This window comes from Equus asinus, chromosome 2 (assembly GCF_041296235.1).
Source record: "Equus asinus isolate D_3611 breed Donkey chromosome 2, EquAss-T2T_v2, whole genome shotgun sequence".
NCBI classification, from domain to species: Eukaryota; Metazoa; Chordata; class Mammalia; order Perissodactyla; family Equidae; genus Equus; species Equus asinus.
Genome location: NC_091791.1, coordinates 138,287,098 through 138,311,138, shown reverse-complemented (window position 1 = coordinate 138,311,138; position 24,041 = coordinate 138,287,098). Strand labels below are relative to the sequence as shown.

Below are 24,041 nucleotides of genomic sequence, written 5' to 3'. Positions count from 1 at the left end.
ACGCAATTTCATCTTTCCGGTAGGAACAAGCGAGCACTGTCATCCTTTAAAACCCCAGTGATTACCTGTCATTATTATCACCCTGGTTATTCTAGCTCAGCTCAGAAGGCTTGCCTTTTTGAGCAATGCAAAATTCACATAAACCTGCGACCTCACTCCTCTGTGTAGCATCAGCGACAAATGATAGTTAAGAAAACAGAAAGATCAATACGTATTTCTTTGGTTGCCATGCAGAAAGCATACTGTTTTATGACTGTTTCACACTTGATATACGAGCAAAATCTGAACCCATGATTCACTTGTATTATCTATTTATCGTAAAAATTACACAAACGAATGCTTATCTCTATTCCGTGCAGTGTTTTAAAGCATAAACTATATAATGCTGTAAAAACCAAGGTAACATATACTCTATTTCTTTGGCAAATTGTATACTTAAATGAACCAGATGATTTAGCCATAAGTCTTCAGAAATCAAAGGGTTAACAGTTTTGCATCCATGTTTAAAATTGTTTTATTGCCAAAAAGAGCTACAATAGTTTCCTTCTTTCTAAATGTTTGTCTTTTTTCTTTTAATGCTTTAGATTTAAAAAGGGAAAATGCTGGATTTCTCTGATCAAAATGACTGACGATCTCTTTTTAAAAAATATTTGAAGGTAGGGGAATAGAATTGAGGTTGAAACTCTAAAATAAAAATACAAGGATTACCATAAAGGTCATAATAATCATTTACTCACAAACCAACTCTCGCTTAAAATTTTAAATTTAATATGGGGCCAAACAGAACTTTATAAATCAGCTTTAATCTATGTTGTTTTTTTAAAATTCCCTTACCTCCTTCCAAGCAAACTTTTAAAATTCATTATCTCCCTCACAGTTGCGTTTCTAATTACCATGTAAAACAATGAATTACACTCTTGAATCTGATGTAGAATGCCCCATAGCAAGTGAGAAAATAATTTCAACCTTTGACCTTCTCCATTAGCCTGATGGGAAATTCATTGGCACCATTATGGCTTTTAGCTTTCCATGAGTCAATTACCACTAGAGGGCAGCCTTATCTCAGATCTGACACTACTTTGGAGAAAAACGCCTTATAAACGCTTATAATGTTCCTTTAATTATTTTTGCAATATCTTTGACTTTCCTGGATATTTAATAATCAACTGCAGTTCATCTAAAAGTATTCCTAAATAGGTCAAAAGTCCCCTTTCACAAATTACAGTGATATCAGAAAGGCTGGTTATGAGATGACCTAAGAGATTAACTTATGTATCTCAAAAAATTTAGAAGCACAATTTTTAAATCTTTACTCCCTACGACATGGTGGCTTAAGTGATGAATCCATCATACCACAACTAGTACTTGGGTTCTACTTTTGGTGCAAAAATTTCAAAAGGTTCTAGACAAACTGAAGCGTGTTTGAGGAAGACACTGACCAAGACTGTGGGAAGGCTGACCATGAACAAAAGGAGTGGAAGACAACAAAGATGAAGTGTTAGAGAGATGTGTGTGTCTTTCATACTTAGTCTTCAAATAACTGACAATCTTTCATATGAAAGATGGATGAAATGTGTTCTACACAGCCCCAAAAGAAAGGGTCAGCCTCAACGGATTGCAAGTACAAAGGAGAGATTCATGCTCGATATAAGAATAATTTTCTAACTCAAGATGAAATAAGCTACCTCTATCAATAGTGAGTTCCCCATCATAGGAGGTGTCCAACCATCACCAGACAACCATTTGGCAGGAATGTTGTCGAGAGAAACCAAATGCCAAAGACACGTATCTGAATGACTTTTAAGGTTTCTTCTCTCCTCGAGACTCTATGAAATAATGATTATTTGCTTTCAGATGAACACACCTCGATCCAGTCGTCAGAGGTAAACACTCATCAAGGGAGAAATGAGCTTCTGCAGATCTATCTACTTGGAAACTTTCACTCCTCATGTGATTTTCTAAAAGACAACAGAGTTCTCAAAAGGATGTCCGCAATCACGCCCCTTAGCTGTCATAGAATCAACCAGGACAGCACTCACAAGGATTCATGAGCTTTCTAAACATAAAGGCATATTAAAATTAGAAGATGCATTTGTGAACGATCCCTTTGCCTAAAGACAAGTGGAACATACAGATAAATCTCTAACTCAATTCTCTCACAATGGGGATAGGTTACTCAGGTTAGCTGCACTTCATCGTATTCTGTATTCTTCAGGAAAGTAACACTTCCATTTCATCCAGATCCTCTTATAACAAGCGGACTTAATGAAAATCATGGATGAAGAGAGCTAATGATAAGCAAATACGAATAACTCCATTTGTACCAAATTGATTTTATTAAATAGTAATTTAAAGATATTAGGCTCAGCAAAGCATTACATAATTGAATCTAATTTTTTCCCTTATAAATGCCAGAGTTATAATTTCCACTAACTAGAGACAAAGTTATATCCAGGACATTTTCACAGCTTCCTCCAGGGGAGGTAGCATGAAGATAGTAGAAATTAGGGCTCTAGACCGCGCTTCACCGTGTGTCAGCTAGAAGAGCTTGGCCACAGCACATAACCTCTGTGAGCCTCATTTTCTTCCACTAAATATCATGTCAGTATCAACGACTTTCCGGGGAGGATTAAATGAGATAAGAATGTTTGTGATTCATAAAGCACAAAATAAATATAGATTAACATGAGTCCTCTATGTACGAAATGCCTAGTAAATTTCAGAGGCAATGAAATCAAAAGCAAAAACTCAAATCACTGGCAAACCTAAGGAATATCAAACCTAATTTTTATACTCTAGGGAGCAAAGATTTTAAAGTTATCACATCATCTCCTTATAATATGATGAAGGCTGACAAACATCACTTAAAAAAGAAAATCCAGAAACAAAAGATTTTAACTGCTTTCTTACATTTTGCCCATTGGCGAATATAAGCTATTAACTCTCTATTTAGACCTCTTATCTCTGGACATAGCAGTCTGACAATTTACAGAAAAACCAGGTTCCATCATGTCACACACAATACTGACAGATACAAAAGGCTCTGATTACGAATCTCTAAGTCCATGACTCAAAGGCTGGGGTCGAAGGGAGGTATCCTCAGCAGAGGAGCTGGAGGGGGAGAAAGAACTTGTAAATCATTCCTGAAAGGGTCAATATGTGGCTTTTGAGATAACATCAAATGTCAGTTCACACTTGTGTTGTCACTGGTGGATCGCTCCAAATTATTATTATTATTTTTTTAAGCAGAGAAACATAAACACGGTGTAGCTATTGATTCTGAGCATCTAAATATGGTTTTTAAAATTACTAAATATGAAATATATAGGTTAAGGCAGCTTTGATTTCTTATTAATAAGAACTGTGAATATTTAGAATGCAAGCAGAAAAGATTTCTAAGACAAAGTATTCCTAGAAGATTCCCTCCATACAAGGGGTTTTATTGATCACTAAAATAATTCAAGAGAATTCTAAAAAAACTGAACTCCAACTCTACCTCTGCAGATCTGTCTATTTATTGATCAATCAATCAATCAATCCATCCATCCAGTAACTTTTTCTCCCAGTAAATGGTCATTTGTAAATATTATTTTCTTAGGCTCCCCGGAGCAAATTACAAAGTGGCTGGGTGCAATTGCAGGTTCTTTGCAATTATCTCCTTGCTGATCTCATCCATTTTATCATGATTCACTTGGCTGGGAGGGAAAGGTGGGGGAAAAAGGAGTCTAGAGAGAACTATTAATATATTTACTGATATATCTAGTAGATATAAAGAACTATTAATATATTTACCCATATATCTAGTAGATATACATCTCGTAGATATTTAAAAACCCTAAGATTTAAGTATCTATATATCTATATATATTTATATAGATATTTAAAGGACTATTTCTATTTAGAAATTGTATTATTTTACAACTGGGCAGCATTAAAGAAATTGTATGGTACTCAATTCAAATTGAGGGCAAAGTGGTTTACTTGAGTATGATACGGCTTTGCATTTCAAGTGATGTGACTGAAATATATAAAATCAAGAGGTTGATCATGAAAATGGTGCTTTTCAAATATTCTCTACTTCACAGAGGGTCCGAGCCCCCCATCCTCCTCCCACGGACACATGGATTCAGAGATCCCCTTTGTCTTGAAAAGAATTGACCCTTCCTTGCCCAATAAGCACTCTGCTCAGCGGAGCAGCCATTTGGGTTTTCTCTTGTCAAGGTCCAGCCATCACCCTCTCCCTCTCCTACCTGTCAAAGCTCACAAAAATGGGACAAAAATCCCAGCTAAGGGATACAACTGACACGGGGCTTAAAATAAGACCAGGTGTAAAATTCAAATTTCATTTGGTTAAAAGAAAGGCCAAATTCTTCAAAACTATAAATCACATTCAGTAGATTTGGAAATACTACTAATCACCAGCATATACAGTATTTTCAAAGTGGTAAGGTGTCTTGTGTTTTTGCACATGAATTGTGCTGGGGGAAGAATCTATTATGGGCCAGAATTTCCTTTAAGCTCCCTTCACTCTCATAACTGCATTTACATGAACAGAGGCTGAGCACTCATATGAAGCAAAGGGATGTATAATCGAGTGAAACTGACGAAGCGCTTGCATTTCCTTTCAGGACTCGGTGGCCGCCTGACATTTGGCCAACGCACTTTTATGATGAGCAGAACAAGCGCTCCCCTAATTATAAATGTTATCGCTGGCTCTCTCCGTTTGCCCAAGAAGCAATCCAAATGGTATTGGAATTTTGTTGTTAATTAAACAAAAACAAAACTGAAGGATGAGACTAAAGTTGCTCAAATGAAGATTTATTACTTCTAAGGATGAAACCACTTTAAGCCTAAACTTATTTGACAACTAACGCAGAGAAGGATTTTCTTCTTTTGTGAGTTCAAAAGGCCTGATTTACTGATGTAAAAAACATCAGTAAATCAGCCAACAAAGAGAATGTTTCTCTTTTATGGTGGCTTGTTCTCTCCTCCCCCGTCCATATGCATACACATACCAAAAAGCTATATCGTAAAGAGTGTTTCTGTTTTGCATGAAAAATCTAATTATACAAACTCTCTTACATATGGAACCAATTTAACTATTAAAACTGAGAGGCAGTAGGGAAGTATTTAATATGATTTGGGGCCAGTTTTTTCCGCTTAAATCTGATATGGAAACATTTACGGCATTCCTAATTTCCCCACAAACTATTTTTCTCCAGTTTAAATTTGCACCAAAGCAAGACAATCCCATTAAAACACAAGATATTATGATATTGGGAATGAAATATTCTAATTGTCTTGATGCATTCTATTTCTCTCTCTGTCTCTCAGGCGTACAGAAAAACTGCATTACCAGTACTTGTGAGCTACTTTTCTCAAAACACAATACTATGAATCTATTATCTACTGACAGCCAGAGGTCACTCCAAGACAAATGTGTGGGCTACAGCTTTGGGGGGACGCGGTGGTGGTATGATTCTCATGATTATATTAAGAAGGGATAGTATGGAACTTCACTTTGTACTGGAACTACAAAAGCAAAAGCGTGCGTACTTGGAAACATCAAAATTACATTAAAGTAGTAAAATATACTTTCCTTATTAATTGTTTGGTGGTCACCGTTCATTAGGGGAAATAGTCTCAGCTTCTCATCCGTCCCGTCATCAACGCAAATTATATTAAATAAAAATGGATAAAAACCAGCACTGGCACCTCCCAAACAGGAAAATCTATATCATAATTTAAAGAAAAAAATGGAAGAAAATGTCTCAACTACAAAGGCTCTTTGAGTCGTTTTAAGGATTAATGAAATACAGGAAATAAAAGTTTTTTGAGGGGGAGGGGAGGAGCGTAGATTTCTTTTACATAAGAAGTCGGTAAGAAAATCTTAACACTTTTTTCTTTCCAAAATGATTTTAAGTGCTTAAGAACGCGGATGACAAGGTTTCCTCTCCTTTAACTTTAACAGTGGCATATTCTAAAAATAATTAAATTCCATTTCCCGCAAGCCACAGGGGAAAAGATGGAAATTTGCTGTGGGTACGTCGTATACAAAGATTTTCATCTCAAGCAGCTCATCTTAGCGTCCAGTACGTTTCGGCTTGTTAATAATTAATCAAAGAGATGCCACCCAATCTCTAGTGAAGAAAGGCAAAGCTCGGTGATCCGAAAGTACACCCAGCGCAGACACCGAATTGGTGTCCTTCATCCTGGATTGCAAAAAACCCTCAACCTAGCAAACGTTTAACGAGCGCCCGGCGCCCGCACGGATAGGCAGATGCCGCAGGACAGCCTCGGTCTGTAAAAATGCTGCGCATTAGGGGAGCCCCGTCAGCCGCAAACAGATGGGGCTCTAAATCCCCACTCCCAGAGGCCGGGTCTGCGAAGCCGCTCGGCAGATTATCTACGGAGGAACCTGCTGGCGCACAAGCGGGCAGCGGGCTGAGTTTCTCCGGGGCTGTTTGCTGGTCTCGGTTTCTCCGGGCCGCAGAGGCGACTTCCTGCACACCTCCAAACTTTGGCTTTCCCCTTAGAAACTTCCCTGACTTGCCATGGTTTCTTTCCTCCTCACCTAGGAGGACCCGGAGCCAGTCCTCTCTTCAGCCAGTCCCCCCTGCGATCTAGCCACCAGCCTGGCTAAGGAATTCTGATCAGGGTGTAAGGCCGGGTGGGAGGCTTGGCCGCGACTAACCCGCGCCCGTCGGCCCTCCCCGCCATCTAACCTCCACCGCTGCCCGCAAATCCTGTGGGCAGACAAGTTGCCTCCGCACATCCATCCACAACCCAAAGTATCAAGTGGGGGTACGCTGCGGCTGCGGGCAGCTGCCCAGGGAGTCTTGGCACGCTCGAGAAACCCTTCTTGCTCGGCCCGGGCGCTTTCGGAAGTGGCCGCGGCGGGACGCAGCGCGGACCGGCCCCACTTTCCCGGCCAGCAGCCGCTCGGGCGCTCCGGGCTGCCGGGCCGCCAAGGGGGGAGGGCGCAAGGCCTGGGGCACTGACCAGTCCCCAGGGATGACATCGCGTCCGCGCGCACGCACGGCCCGGCCCGGCCCGGCCCGACCGCAGCGCCTTCCCTACGTAGGCCGGAGCTGTCCGGTGTGCGGGCCCTGAGGACCGGCCGCGGGCGCCCCCGGCTTCCTCCGAACTCCCCAGAACCCCCCCTCCCTTCTAGAAGCGCGGAGACTCCTGGCAAACTTTCTTCCGGGAGCCTCGCTGGGTGCCAGGCGGACCTGGGCGACTGACAGGAGCCGGAGGGGGCGGAAGAGGGGGATCCAGCCCGTGCGCCTATGCCCCCAACAGGAGGCAGGCAGATCCCGCGGCCGGGCTCAGGTGGCGCCGCTGCGGTGGCCCAGAAGGCCCTGGCGGGGCTCCCGCGCCCAGCCCGGGGCAGTACGTGCGCTCGGGCAGGCGCGCCCACCCCTCCCCCTGTGCTCCCGCCTCCCCGCCCCCCGGAGCAGCCAGCCCACCCGGCCCCGGCGGGGCGCCCGGGCTCACCTTTCATCGCTGCGATCACAAAATACATCATTTAAGCCGCGGTGCGGAGAGCGCAGGGAGAGCGGATGGTCCGACCCCGGAGCCCCCTCTGCCGCCGCCGCGCCGCCGTCGCCCGAGCCACAGCAGCAGCTGCCGCAGCTGCCCGCCCGCCGAGAGCCATCCCGAGCCATAAGAGGCTCCATGTGACCGGCTGACATCACGGCCGCCGCTCTGTTTACACCGCGCCCCTCCGCTTCCTCCCCGGGCGGGAGGCGGGAGGCGGGAGGCGGGAGGCAGGCGCACCCAGCACCGCGCCCCGCCCCGCCCCCGCGGGCAGGTGAGCGGCGGCGGCTCCGCGGCGCCCCCCGGCCCCGCGCTGCCCTCTCGCGCCCCCGGCTCGCGCCCGGCCCCCAGCCTTCTCCAGCACCTGTGGCCGCCGGGGCGCCGTCTGCACGCAGCGCCCCGCGGAACGCGCGTCTACTTTCTCTGCCACCCTCGGGGGCAAGAGGGGAGCAACCTGATGCCACTTTTTCGCACCCTTCCAGGAGCCCCCAGGAGTGATAAATGTGCCAACTCGTTGGCGGAAAAGAGGGGTTTGGTTTGGGGGGCTGCAGTCACCCTCGTTTCCCATTTCCCAGAGCGCCCCAGCTCTATTCGGATGGGAGAGCCCTCCTCAGGGCCGTGGACATTGCAGCCATCCGGACCGTTCCGGGGAATGGAGTAAGCGCCTCCCAAATCTTTCCCGAGAGACTCGGCCTGGGCAGGGGGAACTCGGCCCATGCAGACGTGGGGAACCCTCATCACGCCAACACCTAAGGTCCTGGGTTACACCTTCCCTTCCCCCAGGACCACAGATACCTAGAAGAAGAAGAAAACTGTAGGTGAATCCCCTAAATGAACTCCAATCGCCAGCCGATGTGAGGCATTAAATTCCCAGGCTCTTCCATATCCAGCATTCTCTACAGAGAACCCATCTACAAGTGGAAAAGGCCCTGGTTTTCACCCCCTAAAAACGAGACGTTGTGGTACTTTGGACAGGAAATAAAAGACCTCTGAGGGTCAACTTTGTGAATTTTAACTCGAAATGAAGACTTAATTCCCTCCAAACTTTGAAGCTTAATTCTGTCCACTGGCCTCCTGGAAACTGAAATCATGATATTATCATCAGATGAATCTCTCTACTTTGAATTTCAAATGCTACATACCCAGAGTCTGCATTATTTAAAATTTCGGCAGGCATGTCTATAGTATTGAGCATAACAGAAAAATTCTCAAAAGCCAACTTTTTGTACCTACTACTGTTCCTTCGTGCCATTTCAATTATGCTTTCTTTTCTGATGGTCTATGTTTCCATTTACAACTTAAAATATTAGTTAGTTATTAGTTGTTGCATTCGTGGTGATTAAACAAGGAGAGTCCCAGCATTTTTTCCCCCATATAACTGAGTTGTTCTTGCCCCTGAGTTGGGCCATAATTTAAAACACACGCAGACAAGCAGCACTTTGAAACCTGGGATTCATATGCTCCCCACCACCCTCCAAGACAAAATTTATACAGTGCTCTGATTTAGAGGGTCAAAATAATTAATCGTACCTTAAATCAAGCCGTAGCTTTATAAAAGTATGATTTCAACTATAGTCATCCAAGCACAGTTTTTTTCCTTTAGAATTTTTTCCAAATAAAACCACAAAAATAAGAAAAGAAATTATGAAAGTGTGAAGCCAAGACCTACCCATGTTGACTCTTCTGTCCAGCCATAGCAAAGTGGACAAGAGTTTCAGATGCATCAACCATATCCACTGAGATGTTTACAATTATGAAATTAAATCACACCACGTTCCCATGATGCAACTGCATCTCCCAATGAGGCAACGCCCCTCGATTACACTGACATCGTCATTCATATTCGGTTCCTGATTTCCCTCGTCCTAACAACTCGAACAAGGAAGGGTAATGCCAAGCTGTCCTGTAGGTAGGTCCGAGGTTCAATTTTCTTTCCTTCATACTATTAAAGGATGGGAAAACATCAGAGACTGCTTGCTTATAGGTATGTTCTTCCGCACTCGTTGCAAATGAACCCAGATATCCAATTCTGAAAATTCACAATGTTATTTTGAAACAGTACCCTGCCTTCGAAAACACACCTTTGAAAATGACCAAATCCATTAGCTCTAGCCTGCCTGTCAGACGTCGGACTCCAAGGCAAATAGTCTTACATTACTAGTAATCGGTATTTATTTCCAGACCATTTCAAATGAAATCGGTAATCGTGAAAGACAGGTAACGTGACAGGTGCTCCTGCAATTACAAGTAGTAGAATCATCTAGCCTATAGATATGTCCCCAACAGAAATATAATCTCATAATACTTGTTTGAAATATTTACACATTTATTCAACAAAGACATTTCCAGGATAATGCAATACTGACCTTGCCCTTTAGAAATGTGTTTCATTCTCATGCTACAACTAATGAGCAATGGAGTTTCAGATATTAAGTCTTAGCCTTTCTGTGTAGCTAGATGCTATTTGTAATACATGCCTGTATTAACTGTCTTCAGCTTTTAACCCAGGGTATATTATTGTTCTTTATATTAACACAAAGCTCCTGTAAAATTTTGAAAGTAAAAACGAGAGGCTTTAAAAAAAACACTCTTGAAATACAAATTTTCTAAGGAATTATAAATCCTCAACCAAATAAATCAGCCATGAATGAAAGGATCCATCTCTCCCTTCAGTACTACCAAATGGGAGCCATAAATGATGCATGTTTCAGTGCAAACTTTTACCAACTGTATATTAAAGTGTAGGAATAATTATTTGGATTATATTCAACAAATGCTTATGGAGGACCTACTATGGGAGAAAACAGTGTTAACTAATATACTCTTTCCATTTTTAAAATTTTTACCAAGTGTTCTGAAGAAAAAAAGAAAAAGAATATTGCTTACATGAAGATAATTAAACAAGATGGGAATTCTTTACCATGAAAGGGATTATGTTATACATTACTTCCTGACTCAAATGTTTCTGTTGGCCAATCCCAGAAAAAGAAGGCATACCGCATACTTGTAAATACATGCATTTCAACTCAGTGTCTAGAGTGCTCTAGACACGATCACTGTGTTCTGGTGTTCACATTTGACCTGTCACTTAGCAAGGAAGTGGGGAGACACTTCTGGTGCCAGGTTGTTCCAAAATGCCTATAAGAAAAGCCTGCTGTATTTCTGCAGGGGTCTGGACTGTAGTATAATCAGTAAACGGGTGCCAATCTCCCCATTTTCAGAGATTAAATTAAAAAATGATACTTGGTTTTATGAGAGCATATTTGGTTTGCCACCAAACAGGATTTGATCTCATGCCATACCACCCTGAATCGCACCATAGTTCTGTTGCGGAGAATGGCAAACCAATGGATCAACAAATTATCTGGAGTTGGCAAGTGGCTGCTAGTACAAAGATGATTTCAAAGTTTGCTGATGCACATGACAGAGAGCATTTTGGCTTGGCGGTTCTATCTCACCTGGGCCCTGATTCTCTCTCTCCAGTGTATGGCAGCTTGCTAATTCAATTAATTTCTTTCTAGCTGAACAAGGAAGGGATCAGTGAAAGGTTAATGTGGTCCTAGGCAGCTTGATTCAACTGAATCCTTAGCCACCACTGCACTGCGATCTGTAGGAGTTGGGCCATTCTGGCCAACATAGAGCCAGGGGACTAGGTCTCCTACAGACCAGACAGGGTCAACCCAGATAATTCTAAGCAAGACTACTGGGGAAGCTACCTAGAAGGCACAAACTTACCTATAACAGATCACAGCCTTGCTTAGTCTTGAGTCTAGAAGGAGCCAGTGTCTCATAAAGGGACATTTATAGATGGAATAATACTGGTGAGACCTGGAAACCAAAGGTGACAGAGGGCCCCTCTATTATGAGTGTTAAAGGGGAGGAGATGAGCAGATTAATATAGCTTATCTCTCTTAGTTATGATTTTAAAACAAATATAGATATAGATTTAAATGTACATGTATGTTTGCATGTACACAGTCCATGAAAATGATGAAATAAACTATATTTTGATGGTGAGAGACATCTTTAATTTTATACACACACATACCCACATACATGTTTCACATTATCAACCACTTTTCCTGAATACCTATTATGTGCCTGGCACTGGACTGGAGAATCAAGCAAGAACAAGACAGCAGCCCTGATCTTGAGAAACTCACTAATCAGCTGACTTTGGTTCCGAGAGCTCTCCAGAGAAGTCAGTTCCCTGAGTCAGTTTGAACATTCCTAAGGGAAGGCAGCGTCTCCATTGAAAAGATGTTTGCACAGCACTTTGCCTCTTACAGTTGATAGATGGCTGCAAATCATTAGTGTGGCTGAGTCTAATGGGATGTTGGAGGTGAAAGATTTGACTGGATTGAGACAATGGTGAAGGGATTCTGGGATTTCTGGAACCACATGCCTCATACATCTATTAGGAAATTCAAGAACTGGAAGATGTTTTGTAACCCTCACAATGAAGGAAAGGGTGAAGTTCACAGGCACACAGACCTGAGCAACCTCCACAGAATAGGTAGGTAGCTGGTGCCTCACTACACACACACACCTGCCAAGGCAGCAAGGAAGGAGATGAGCATCAGAGGGAACTCCATCCCCTGTGTTCCCGTGGGGATCCTCACCCAACTCCTACGGCTGGCAGGGGAACAGGCCATTCAGGAAATGATGATTTTCTAGTTAAAGGAATATAAGAAATAGAAGCAAACTCAGAAGCTAGAGCCCTGGGTTCCAGTTTCTTACTAGCCACTAGCTTTTTATGTCACCCTGGGCAAGTCATTTCAGCTCTCTGGACATCAGGTCTCCTACCTGTAGAAGGAGGGAACAGGAAGAGATCTCAAAGAGCTTCTGCAACTCAAACATCCCACGACTACTTTCAGGATCCTGTCCCATCCACTTCTCAGCACACATTCATCCCTTTCTCTCCGCTGCACCATGTCCACTTACTTCTCCAAGGAGCCTTCTTTGTTTCCCAGAACTCCATGGTGTGGTAGAATGAGCTCTGGGATTAGACAGAGCTGGGCTCAAAACCAGCCTTCATCCTGCTCACTAGCTGAGTGATCCTGACCAAACCTCTGCTTCCTCATATGCGAAATAAGGATAGTAGGGCCTTGCAGGTCCACTGGGAGGATTAAATTAAACAATTTAAAGAAAAGACAGAGTGTTTATCTCTTAGTAGCATTTATAACTGGAAATATCATCACCATCCCCAACAACCCCTTCATTGTTATACACACAGAGCCTGTGCCTGGCATAAGTTATTGACCTTAATAAAGACATGTCGAAATGACTACCCGTATGCACTTTTGCTAAGCTTTCTACAATACTGAAATGATGTATGTGTGTGTACAAAACAGGCATTTATTAAGTACCTGGTAAGTATTGGGCATACAAAGATGAATAAAAATTAAATTACCTCATGACCTAAGAGGCCTCATGGTCTCTCTTTTTTGTGTCTTATTTCCTATAAGAGTGCAAGCTACCATCCAATGAACCATGATAAACATCTACGCATTACACTGTGCTAGCACATGGAGAGGGAAAGCAAAGGATTGAGACATCAGACCTTCCCTCAAGGAGGTTGCAATCCAGTGGGAAATGAACGCAATGCTTACAATGTAAGGCAGAATGTGTGACACACTCCAAGTGTTTCAGATATAAGATGCAATGTAAGCCAAGAGTAAGAGATGTTACTTTGTGCAGGGTTAAACTTTACGAGAAGAAGGACTTCGTGGTGGAGGTACCACTTGAACTAGATCTTGAAGGACAAACAGAATCACAGTGGACAGAAAAAGGAATAAAGGGCATCTTAGAAGGAGGGCAGAACGCAGGTAAAAGTAAAGAGACAGAAAATGCATTTCTTACTTAAGGAGCAGCTAGTAGTGAAGGTTTATAGTAACACAAGGTACATATAGACAAGGGGGGGAGAGAGCTCAAAACGTAGGTTGTAGCTACTGTATTTCTTCTGCTTTCCCTCAAAGTGCCTAGCGCAGAGCTTTGCAAACTATTCACCTTCAGAGAATGAGTTTTGAAAAAATAATTGAGGGCAGAAGAAGGGAATTGGGCTTTAAAAAATAAATCTCTTTGCAGCTTGCCTATTTCATAGTCTTATTGTAAGGATTAATAGTTGGTTTGATAGTCATAAAGTTAAATTACACTTAATAAAACACACAGAGCAAAAGAGTTCCACATCACAGCACACCGAGGAAGAATAAAACTGGAGATGGGTGTTATTTCATCAGAGTGAAAAGCTAAACAGAGCATTTTAGGATGAACAAGATAAATTGAATGTTATTTGATTTTGTATCTCATCCATTTCAGTTCTGAAAATTATTTGAGACAGTTCTATTAATATAAATGCTTTGTATATAGGCCATATTTTATTTTTTAAGAACTATCTTAAATATATATTTTCAAATAATGGAGAAAAGATAAGCAGTTACAGATGGTTTTCCCTATTTTTGTCATGCATGATCAAGGACTGCAGAGTACCGTGGGCTTCATTGGGAAATCTGAGTCTCGCAGCTAGGAGCGTTCCAGGAGCAAATGCTGGCATTATTTTGCTTTCACAGAGAAAATATGTTTCTGTTCAGTCAAGCAAAGTAATCAATTATTCTGCATTATGAAATACTCATTTTATAACTATTGACATTTCAGACAGTTGTGCCATATGTCAATAGTGGTTTTGATGCTCATATTTAAGCTCCAGCTCATAGGATGGGATTCACTGGGCTGACAGTGTCTGATCAGAAGTCTATTTTCTGCTCTCAGAAGTGCACCTATCACTTATGTCCAGTTCTGCACTGGGGAAGTATGCTGTGAGTACACTTGTGTGTGTCTTTCTGTTTTAATAAAAAATGCTAAATTCTTCCCAATATGTTAGATTCGCATTTAAAAAAATAACCAATACTCTTCTCTTGAATTAAAAATTATTCCTACATTTTGTAAGATGGAGGAAGATTAAACTAGGCGTTCCATTCAGAGACTCCAAAGTTCACGTTAGATTTTGGGTATCCAGTTAAACCTTGTGTCCCTAAGGATAATTATCCAAAATCCGGACGGCTTTCCAATAATTTTACGACAGTGCTGCTATTGCTGCTTTTACCTCTCTATTGGTTAACAATTCCTTGGGACTTTCTCTGTGGCAGGCACTTATTTATGCTCTTTTTAACATTTAATTCACCCAAAACTTTCTTTTTTACAAATGAGGAAGTGGAGGCATGGAAAAATTATGGAACTCGTCCAAGAACACAAGGCTAGTAGGTGGTGGAAGCATAAGAACAACCCGTGTAAACGATTTTAGGGTGTGCGCTCAACTGCTACACTACAACTCTCAAAAATTGTATTAATTTTTCCTACTCAGTATTTTGAAAATGGCAAGCTGACTTCTTCAGGAATCAAAAATTACCATTCTAATAAATGTTAAGCATGTGTGCAAGAAATTCTTTTCTCACTAGCTCCTGTACTTGAGCAGGGTTAGCATGTGTCATTGTGAATTATTGCACAATTTCGTAAATTATTTAATTACTTACTAATGAAGAAACATACTGTACATGGTTGTAATTATCTTGTTTGAAAACAACGTTGTCATTTGTACATTTAAGGAACACTTGCTACACATTAAATTAACTCAGGGGGAATTCTTTCCTACTTTGGCAATAATTAAACAACTCTAAATATTGGTAATGGAAGGTTAGATAGGACTACAAGGAAAGGAAAAATTACAAAAGCTAAGGCTGCATTTCTAAAAGACTCCAGACAAAATAACAGACCTGTTAAAAAAACATAAAAAATCATAATTTCGTAGTTCATGCTATTCTATAGAAAAAGCACAAGATAGAGATATTTACTTTTCCGAATCATATCGCTGCTGCTCTTTTCATAAACAGTTTTTACAACATGTCATGTGATGTAGCATTTCCTTCAACTATTTTAATCGTTCAACAAAAGACTTTGATAATATAATAACTTTAAGCAGAGCCACTTAATTTTCAATGCGCTTTGAATAGACGGCTGCCTACATTTACTAGGTGACTATAGTCACCCAAGGCCTTCTTATTCAGACAAAAACGTAGTACACACACAGCCTTGAGATGTTTTGACAACACATCTTAAGTAAAATATAGATAAAGTAATTTTTAAAATGTCATGATACAAATGAGAAAGAGTGACTTGTTTATGTAAGCAACGGTACATATTACTGAGAAACTGTTGATATGCATTATTGAATTTGTTGTGAAGGCTTAAGTACAATGATAGCATCAGAAAACCCAACTTGCCCATTAGTCCAAAGGCTAGGTACATATTGTACGGTGAAACTGACTTTCATAAACTAGAATGTAACGGTGATTTGATTTACAACATCTTTGCTCCTTGAAATATAACAAAGGTAATGTGGCCAAGCCATTACAGACAAGGAAGAATAAAAAATGGAAACAGCAGAATTGGTAGACACTCAAAGAGGTCATGTGGGAGGGCTTCCTGCTTCCAAGGACACAAGCAGCTAAACTGTCTGACAGTTGCCTATCATTAAAAATCGTATGTATAAGCAAGATATGTGATATTATCATATTTTTTCTGTTGTCTCGTTTTCTCTAATATCCGAAAGTCAAAATGTCATTTAACTGGGTAATTCAAATCAGAAAAAGTTCTGTCCTCTTAAATAATGCGTATATTAGAATTACGGTATCATTTGTAGATTTTGCCACTTGTCAAAAAACCAGTAAGAAACTGTTTCCTGTAAACCGGTAAGAACTACGTTAAATTTAAGCATTACAAAATAAGAGAAAAGAAAGCATGTTTTATATGTTTATAGCATTCACCGCTCAATTCATAGTGCAACATAAATTACTACATAGTGTTTATTTTATACTAACAGCATTTTATCAACTAAAATGATAGTAAAATACAAGAGTACTCTCTGTTTTAATGGTACTTTTTTTTGAGGAAGATTGGCCCTAAGCTAACATTTGCTGCCAATCCTCCTCTTTTTGCTGAAAAAGACTGGCCCTGAGCTAACATCCGTGCTCATCTTCCTTTACTTTATACATGGGATGCCTACCACAGCATGGCTTGCCAAGCCGTGCCATGTCCGCACCCGGGATGCGAACCGGTGAACCCCGGGCCGCCGAAGCAGAATGTGCACACTTAACGGCTGCGCCACCGGGCCGGCCTCTAATGGTACTTTCTGATATTACTCTGGCAAACTAGAAGAATTGTATTTTGATTCATCCTTTAGGTCTCAGATTTTTTCACTTCTGATTAAAATATTTACATGTAATAAATTATATTTTATATTTGTATCAAAAACATAGTAAAATATGCAGTAAATATATAGTAAAACTCACTTTTAGTGTACAGTTCTCTGAGTTTTGACAAAGGTATTTAATTGCATAGCCACCAACACAATCAAGATGTGGGACACTTCCACCTCCCTCTCCTGCCAAATTCCTCTGTGCCCCGCTGTAGCCAACCTACTCCCTTTCCCAAACCCTGGAAACCACAGATCTGTTTTCTATCCCTATCGTTTTGCCTTTAAAGAATATCATTTAGGGGCCGGCCCAGTGGCCGAGTGGTTAAGTTCGCGCGCTCTGCTTTGGTAGCCCAGGGTTTCACTGATTTGGATCCTGGGCGTGGACCTGGTGCTGTTCATCGGACCATGCTGAGGCGGCGTCCCATGTGCCACAACTGGAAGGACCTACAACTGAAAAAATATACAACTACGTACTAGGGGGCTTTGGGGAGAAGAAGGAAAAATTTTTTTAAAAATTTAAAAAAAGAATATCATTTAAATGAAATAATATGTTATGTAGCCTTTTGACTCTTGTTTCTTCCACACAGTATAATGCATTTCACATACATCCCATGTTGTTGAGCATGTCAATAATTTGTTACTTTCTATTGTTGAGTAATGTTCCATTCCACAGTTTATTCATTCCCTAATTGAAGGACATTTAGGTCGTTTCCATTTTTTAGCACTCACAAATAAAGCTGCTATGACAGGTTTTTGCATGAACCCATGTTTTTATTTTTCTTGGGTAAATATCTAGGCATGGGATTGCTAGATTATATGGAATGTAGAAGTTTAACTATAAGAAATGCCAAATGGTTTTTCAGAGTAGCTGTGCCATTTTGCATTCTTACTAGCCATGTATCAGAGTTCCAGTTGCTCCATATCTTCACCAGCACCTGGTGTTGTCAGATATTTATCTATTGTCAATTCTTGTTATTTGAGGTAGTTAAGTTCTATAAAGTCACTGAGATCACTGAATTAGAGAATACTGAACCATTGCCCCTAAGGGAAATTATAGGGTTAGGCTCCTGTGAGTCTGTGCTCAGAACATTTTTGTCAACCCATCAATACATAACCTTGTCTTTTGTGTGTTTCTGTTTAAAGACACCCTAATTGATATATACTGTTGATTCACTCACGTGGAACTTGCAGCTAGCAGCACTGAACAAAGCTTATCTAACATGTATTTTCTCTGTAAAGCACATCACAGCCTTCTTGTACTTAGGGCCACTAGCCAGCACTTCAGCACTATGCTTGGTGGCCATTTTAAACAGCAAGATCACCAACAAAAAGCACAAAGATTAGAAAAATTTGGCACTAAATAGACTGTGTTAAGGACACTCATTTACAGAAAGCAGAGAGCATCGTCTCATCAGATTTCAGTTAGCAATGCGTGTCAGGACACTCTATGGTTGCACAAGTCTGAGAATGGCAGCCAGCATTGATTTTGAGGTTATACATAAATTTTAGTGAGTAACTTTGCAAATACAGAATTTGCCGATAATGAGAATCAATTCTCTCTCTCTCTAGCTATCAATCATTTTTGCCATCCTAGAGTCTCAGTTTAAATGTCACTGCCTTCAGAGGTCTTGGTCAAACTGCTGGCCTACATCAGATGAGCTTTGGGCTCCCATTGGCATCCTGCTCTTCCCTTTCTGTAAGCCATTTTTTGTAATCATTTGTTCCCTTTTCGGTCTTCTTCACTGGACTTTAGACTCTAAGAGGTAAGGAAGACGTCTGTCTTGTTGACCTTCAAATCTCTTGTAGCGCTAAGGCTTAGCACAGTGCCTGGCGTATACCAGATGTTGGATAAATATTTATTGAATAAACGAATACGTCTTTGAAAACAGCATGTATGGTGAAAACGCTCAAATTGGAGTTGGAAAATCCGGTTTCCCATCCCAGTTCTAATACCTAGTGGCTGTGTGACTGGTGACAAGTGACATATTCCTTGAGTCTCAGTTTCCTCACCTGTAAAAATGGAAAAATAATATCTATCTTTCAAGATTTTTAAAAATCTCAAAAGTCAGACAATAAACATGGAAACCATTAGTATCTAGCCCACTGCTGACAGTCAACAGTCATTGGACTGGAATGGTTTATGAACCACAACTAGACGTCTCTAACTAATGTAAATATACTGATGAACAGTATAGACAGTGAGTTTATTTAGCCACGCAGATGCTACCAACTCTTCATGTATTTGCTTTTATGTCCTCAAGGAACTCAGATAGTTACGAAAATGTTTCACTATAGAAGCAGATGGTTTTGTCATGCCACCAACCTAGCCACACTCTTCAGGATCAAAGGTTATATACGCTATATGCTATGAACATGTCTTCATAAGAATTGATGATTTATTTATCTACTCCATCTCAAAAATATTTTCTGAATGTTTAAAAGTGATTCTTCAATAACATAATTAGAGGTCATACTCTCTGGAAAGATTTCTTTTCTCTTTCAAACACTCCCGAAGAAACAGAGAATTAAATTTAATTAATAAGCACATCATGATTCTACCTGAAGTGTTTTCTTACTAAGATCTATGATATCTCTTAAGACTTCAAATAAAAATCAATAATTTCTATAAAATTATCACAATCCTCCCGTGCGTAACTAAGGCTAACAAAATAATCTAAAGGCTAAAACACAGCAGAAAAAAAGCTGCATAAACAATGCGATGGTTACATCACTCAGAATTTAAACACATGATTGCCTTACAAAATTACAATGATCAGATATGATTGAGTGACACTATTTAAGATTATTGGTCATTAGTATATGGAAAACAGGATGATTCACTGAGAAAGCAAGCTAAGGGGAGGGAGGGAGAGATATAAACTTTGTGTATTTGATTACAAAGCAGAAGAGATAAGGTACAACCTCAGAATCAATAATCATTATTTTCTATGAAACTTTCATTGTTTCCTAAATTATATTCATATTCACTTTTCTTGAGATGACATTTTTTAAACACATAAATTCTTATAAGGAACCTAACAACAGGTCTAAATTAAACCTAGGGTTTAAAACACCATTTGCCGACAGGCAGCCTCCTAGTGTTTTCCACAGAGGCCCATCACTCCGGATTATTTCCAGGCTATTTTAAATGGTCTTGGACAGGGCTACTGAATGACTTGTCAGGGAACAGGAAAACATTATGACACCACTTCTCCAGATTTCTTCCCAGAACATGAAATAGTTGGGATCGTTCTAATAGAATCAAGGTTAGTTTAAGAATAAGTTAAGCTTCATTTTAAAGCTTTCAGCTTTAACTGGGGGAATGCTTTTAACATATGGCAGCTGGGCTCTGACTCACAGCAACCTTCAAATTCTGGCCAAAATGTCTGTTTCCTGAGATTGTGTCTGATATGCTTGTGCATCCCTGGTGGGGCCCAGCAGGCATTCAATAAATGCTATTGTTGGAACGAATGAATGAATTAAAGGGTTTCTAATTACGAGCTACAAATTCTTCCATCAACAAAATAACCCCATAGGAAAGCTGCAATGTACTTGGAATTCACATCTATGAGGAGTTCTATTTTCAGCTCCTTTACAATTTTTTTTATCATTTATGCTCAACTTGGTCTTTCTTGATTTTTTTTTAAACCAAGGTGTGAAAAGCACAGAAGCATTTTCCAGAACATGAAAGACAAGTATAGTTCTTAGAAAGTTTTATTTGTATGTAGCTTGCGCATGATAATTATTTTAAAATCTTAGTTAATCATCAGATATTTTCTGGGAACAGACTGTGGGTAAATCACTGTGTGCAATATTTGAAAAAGGAAGTTAAAAAAGTCCTACCCTTGCTTATGCACCAAAAATTGTCACTATGACTAGTAGAAGGTATGCAGGTTCCAGCACATCCAAACGGAAGGCAAACCGTTACCTAAATAATACTAAATTAGAACTGCTATCAAAAAATATAAATAATTGCTATAATACTTTTCATAATGAGAAATCTCTCATTTGAAAGCCTTATGAAATAGGACATGGAAGAAAAGAAAACAGAAAAGAAGGAAGGGAGGAAGGAAGGAAGAAAGGAAGGAAAGGAGAAAGAAAGATCCACGAAGATACCACTAAAATTCCAAGAACTAAAGTTCGTGTCTGTGCTTTAAAAAAAAACATCCCTCTGGCATTCACTCAGAGATTATTTACTCTTACGTAAGACGCAATACTGACAACCTTGATACCTGATTTTCCAGTATACAGAATATATAAAAAAGCACAGCAGAAAGGAGTAGAGAGTTCTGCTCATAAGAGCAAGGAAAAACAATAAATATTGAAGGAAAAGAGAAAAAAAGGATATAAGTTAGACATAAGAACTCAAAAACTGTGGTGGCGTGGGGCCACATAGTGTAGGGGCAAAGCACAGCCACACTGGCAGAGACGCTGAGGCCATCCTGCATTACACCATACTGTGTACACCATAAGAGTTAATGTTTATAATGACTTTGAAACATTAAGAATAGATTAACCTATGGACCCAAAGAAAATAGGGACTGACTTAATAACAATATACAGGCATCCTCCACCCCCAAATAAAGTAAAGTAGTTAAGGCCCTTGTAGAGATAAACTGCAGAAAATTAATTTTATTTGGGATATCCCTTTTTCTAACAATGTCTGTGAATGCAGCGTTTGTACACATACCTCAAATAAGAACCCTAACGACTTAAGACCTTACAATCAGGGTCATAGTTATTCCAGTTTCAGTCAGCAATACTCTGATGTCTGTTGGAAAAACAAAGAGCTTTCCATAGTAGGATAACAGTTTTATACACTGGTATTTCAGTCAATTCTCATACTGCCCAAATATCCATAAAATAAAAACTGTTCAAATACCCCCTTCTCTTTTTAAATCCACACTGTTTTTGTAAATGTTTGCTTGAATTATGAGTGTTCAGGGCTGAGGTTTAAATATATATCATTATATTAAGATATTCACTATTCATATAATGGCAATTGCTATTTATATAATAATGTTTAACCCGCCGGAATTCTGGAGAAAGAAAGGTTAGCAGCGAAAGCAAGTTTGATTGGGCGAAACAAAAAGAAAGAAAAACATAGGCACAACTTGGCGTTGTTTTCATTCAGTGCAGGTGAAAGGATAGGTTATTAAAAGTACGTTTTATGCAAGCACGTACGATACCAACCCGTTCTGCATGGCGGCAACAATTTTTTTTCAAAACTGCTAGCCTGTTTCCAGGGCAGCTGCAAAACATCCGTGAACACTAGTTAATTTATCAGAGTCATGGAAACTGCAGCCTCTACACCTGCCCGGCTAGATCCACACTGTGCAGTCTCTACCATGCAGGAGCCCAAGATCCGGAGATGAATTCTCCCCGCTCCAGGCTAGACAAGAGGAAGCCACTGCTGTCAATGTCCTGGGCCATACTTTTGCATTTTTGTTGCTTTCACTCTACTTATTGTCTGGGCTCCAGAAAAAGGCTTTTTGTATGAAAATCATCACGGCCACTTCCAAATTGCATTACATTTATTATTATTATGTTGTTGTTGTTAACGAGAATGCAGTTTAAAGGCTACCCCTCGACACTTACAAACGCCCTGAGAGACAACAGGCAGGGATATTATTCTCACTCGCAGACGGGGTAAAATGAAGTTCAAAGAGGTTTTCCAGCTTAGCCGGGTCACATTGCAAATGGCAGAGCCTAGACTTCAACCGGGGTTTCTGACTCTCAGTCTAGCGCTCCAGAAATGTCGCCGCATGCTAGATATTGAAAGCTGACTTCCTGTTCTTTAAGAATTTATATTCTGAGGAACTCAGATTGGTAAGTGTAAGGAAAGTTGTCCACAGGAGGATTTTTGAAAGTGAAACATGAGGCTGTCTCATATTCTTTCCAGAAGATTTTTGTCACTAATTATATCTTCCTTTCGGTTGATACATTTTTATATTATCTATTCATCCCTGCCACAGAGATAATTTACATGGCTCTTCAACAATATGCCACCAAGAAATCTCCAATTAATAGTTAATTAATTGGACCTCATGACAATCTACAGATAACTAGCTCATATGTTGCAGAGCATAAAACAAACCTGGTCCTACGATGGTTGTTTCATAGTTTCTAGTTCTTTCAGTGTGATAGGGACACACAGAGTGTTTGAGAGGGACCTCTGTGCCCATCATGACATTGGCATGACAAGTTAAGAATATATTTTGAAGTCATGTCTGTTCTTTCTTTATGGCTCTCTTTTTCATTAATTTATTTAAACTTTTCTTGGACCCTTGTACCTTTAATATTTTATCCATTCAGGTAGGAGTGGGAAGGTCCAGGCAGGCTGTATCACATGTTCACAAATAGCATAAGGGAGTGGTTCCTGTGATTAATTCTAAAACTAACCTCCTTCCACATTCAAGAAATACTCATTTGGCATCTCTGTCCCACAGGACTTTGCTGTTACCACCCTTTGCTTGGTATGAAATATTGAATTAGTTTAGAAAAGACTGTATTAGCTTTAAAAAATTCTATTATTTGGTGCTAGGGCTTTTGAAATAAAACATGTGAAATATTTAATGGGGCAAAATATTTATGGCAACATTTATGGCAAGGATTTCAGGTGGGTTAAACGACTTATCTAAAGTCTCAGCTAGAGAAGCTGATAGAACGAGGAATAAAATCCTAAAGGTCTCATTCCTATTCTATATTCTGACCATTTAGTCACATTCTGGGAAGAGACAATAAATATATATCTGTGGAAAGTCCATGAGATGGAAATGAGGTAGCCTACCTTTCATCATTTGCAACGATTGGAGACAAAGCCATTTATAAAAATATCTGCCATAACAGAAACCACTGCATCTCAACTAAAAATGAGAAGACACAGAAGAGGTTGATAAAAACGAAATCAGGATACACTATCCTTATCCTATCACCAAAGTGGTTGCCCATAAAGGGGCCTCCATAGTTGTGTGATGAAAGGCACAAATCAGGGACTACCCACTGGGCAGCCAGGCCAGAGAAGTGAGGGAATGGCCTTTTCTTCAGAGGGCTGAATGGCTGGACTCTCGAATGAATAGATAACACCATTGCAGACCAGACAGTGGAGATGAAAGTGGAAGCCCACGAAAACAGAAGAACGGAGGAAAACCATCAAAGGGGTGGAAAATAACAAAAGTCCAGGGACTGATGTGATCAGCACCCAAATGCTAAAACTGCAGCTCGAGAGAGCTGTTTGAAGTTGCTAAAGGGA

The 24,041-nt window shown here is 40.4% G+C and overlaps 1 protein-coding gene across 6 annotated transcripts in view; it reads right to left on the bottom strand.

Moving 5' to 3' along the window:
• The window catches only part of RORA (RAR related orphan receptor A), a 692,777-nt gene that overhangs the window by 89,665 nt on the left and 579,071 nt on the right, over positions 1-24,041 (bottom strand). Inside the window, exon 1 of one of the 6 annotated variants that reach the window (XM_044764780.2) lies at positions 9,209-9,227. The exons of 3 other annotated variants lie outside the window; for them this stretch is intronic. In XM_044764780.2, coding sequence (XP_044620715.1) covers positions 9,209-9,212 — 4 coding nt within the window. In that variant the 5' untranslated portion in view covers positions 9,213-9,227. Of the gene's footprint in view, positions 1-7,497; positions 7,705-9,208; positions 9,228-24,041 lie in introns of those variants that run through there. 2 more of the 6 variants (XM_044764781.2, XM_070500581.1) reach the window with 2 other exon arrangements.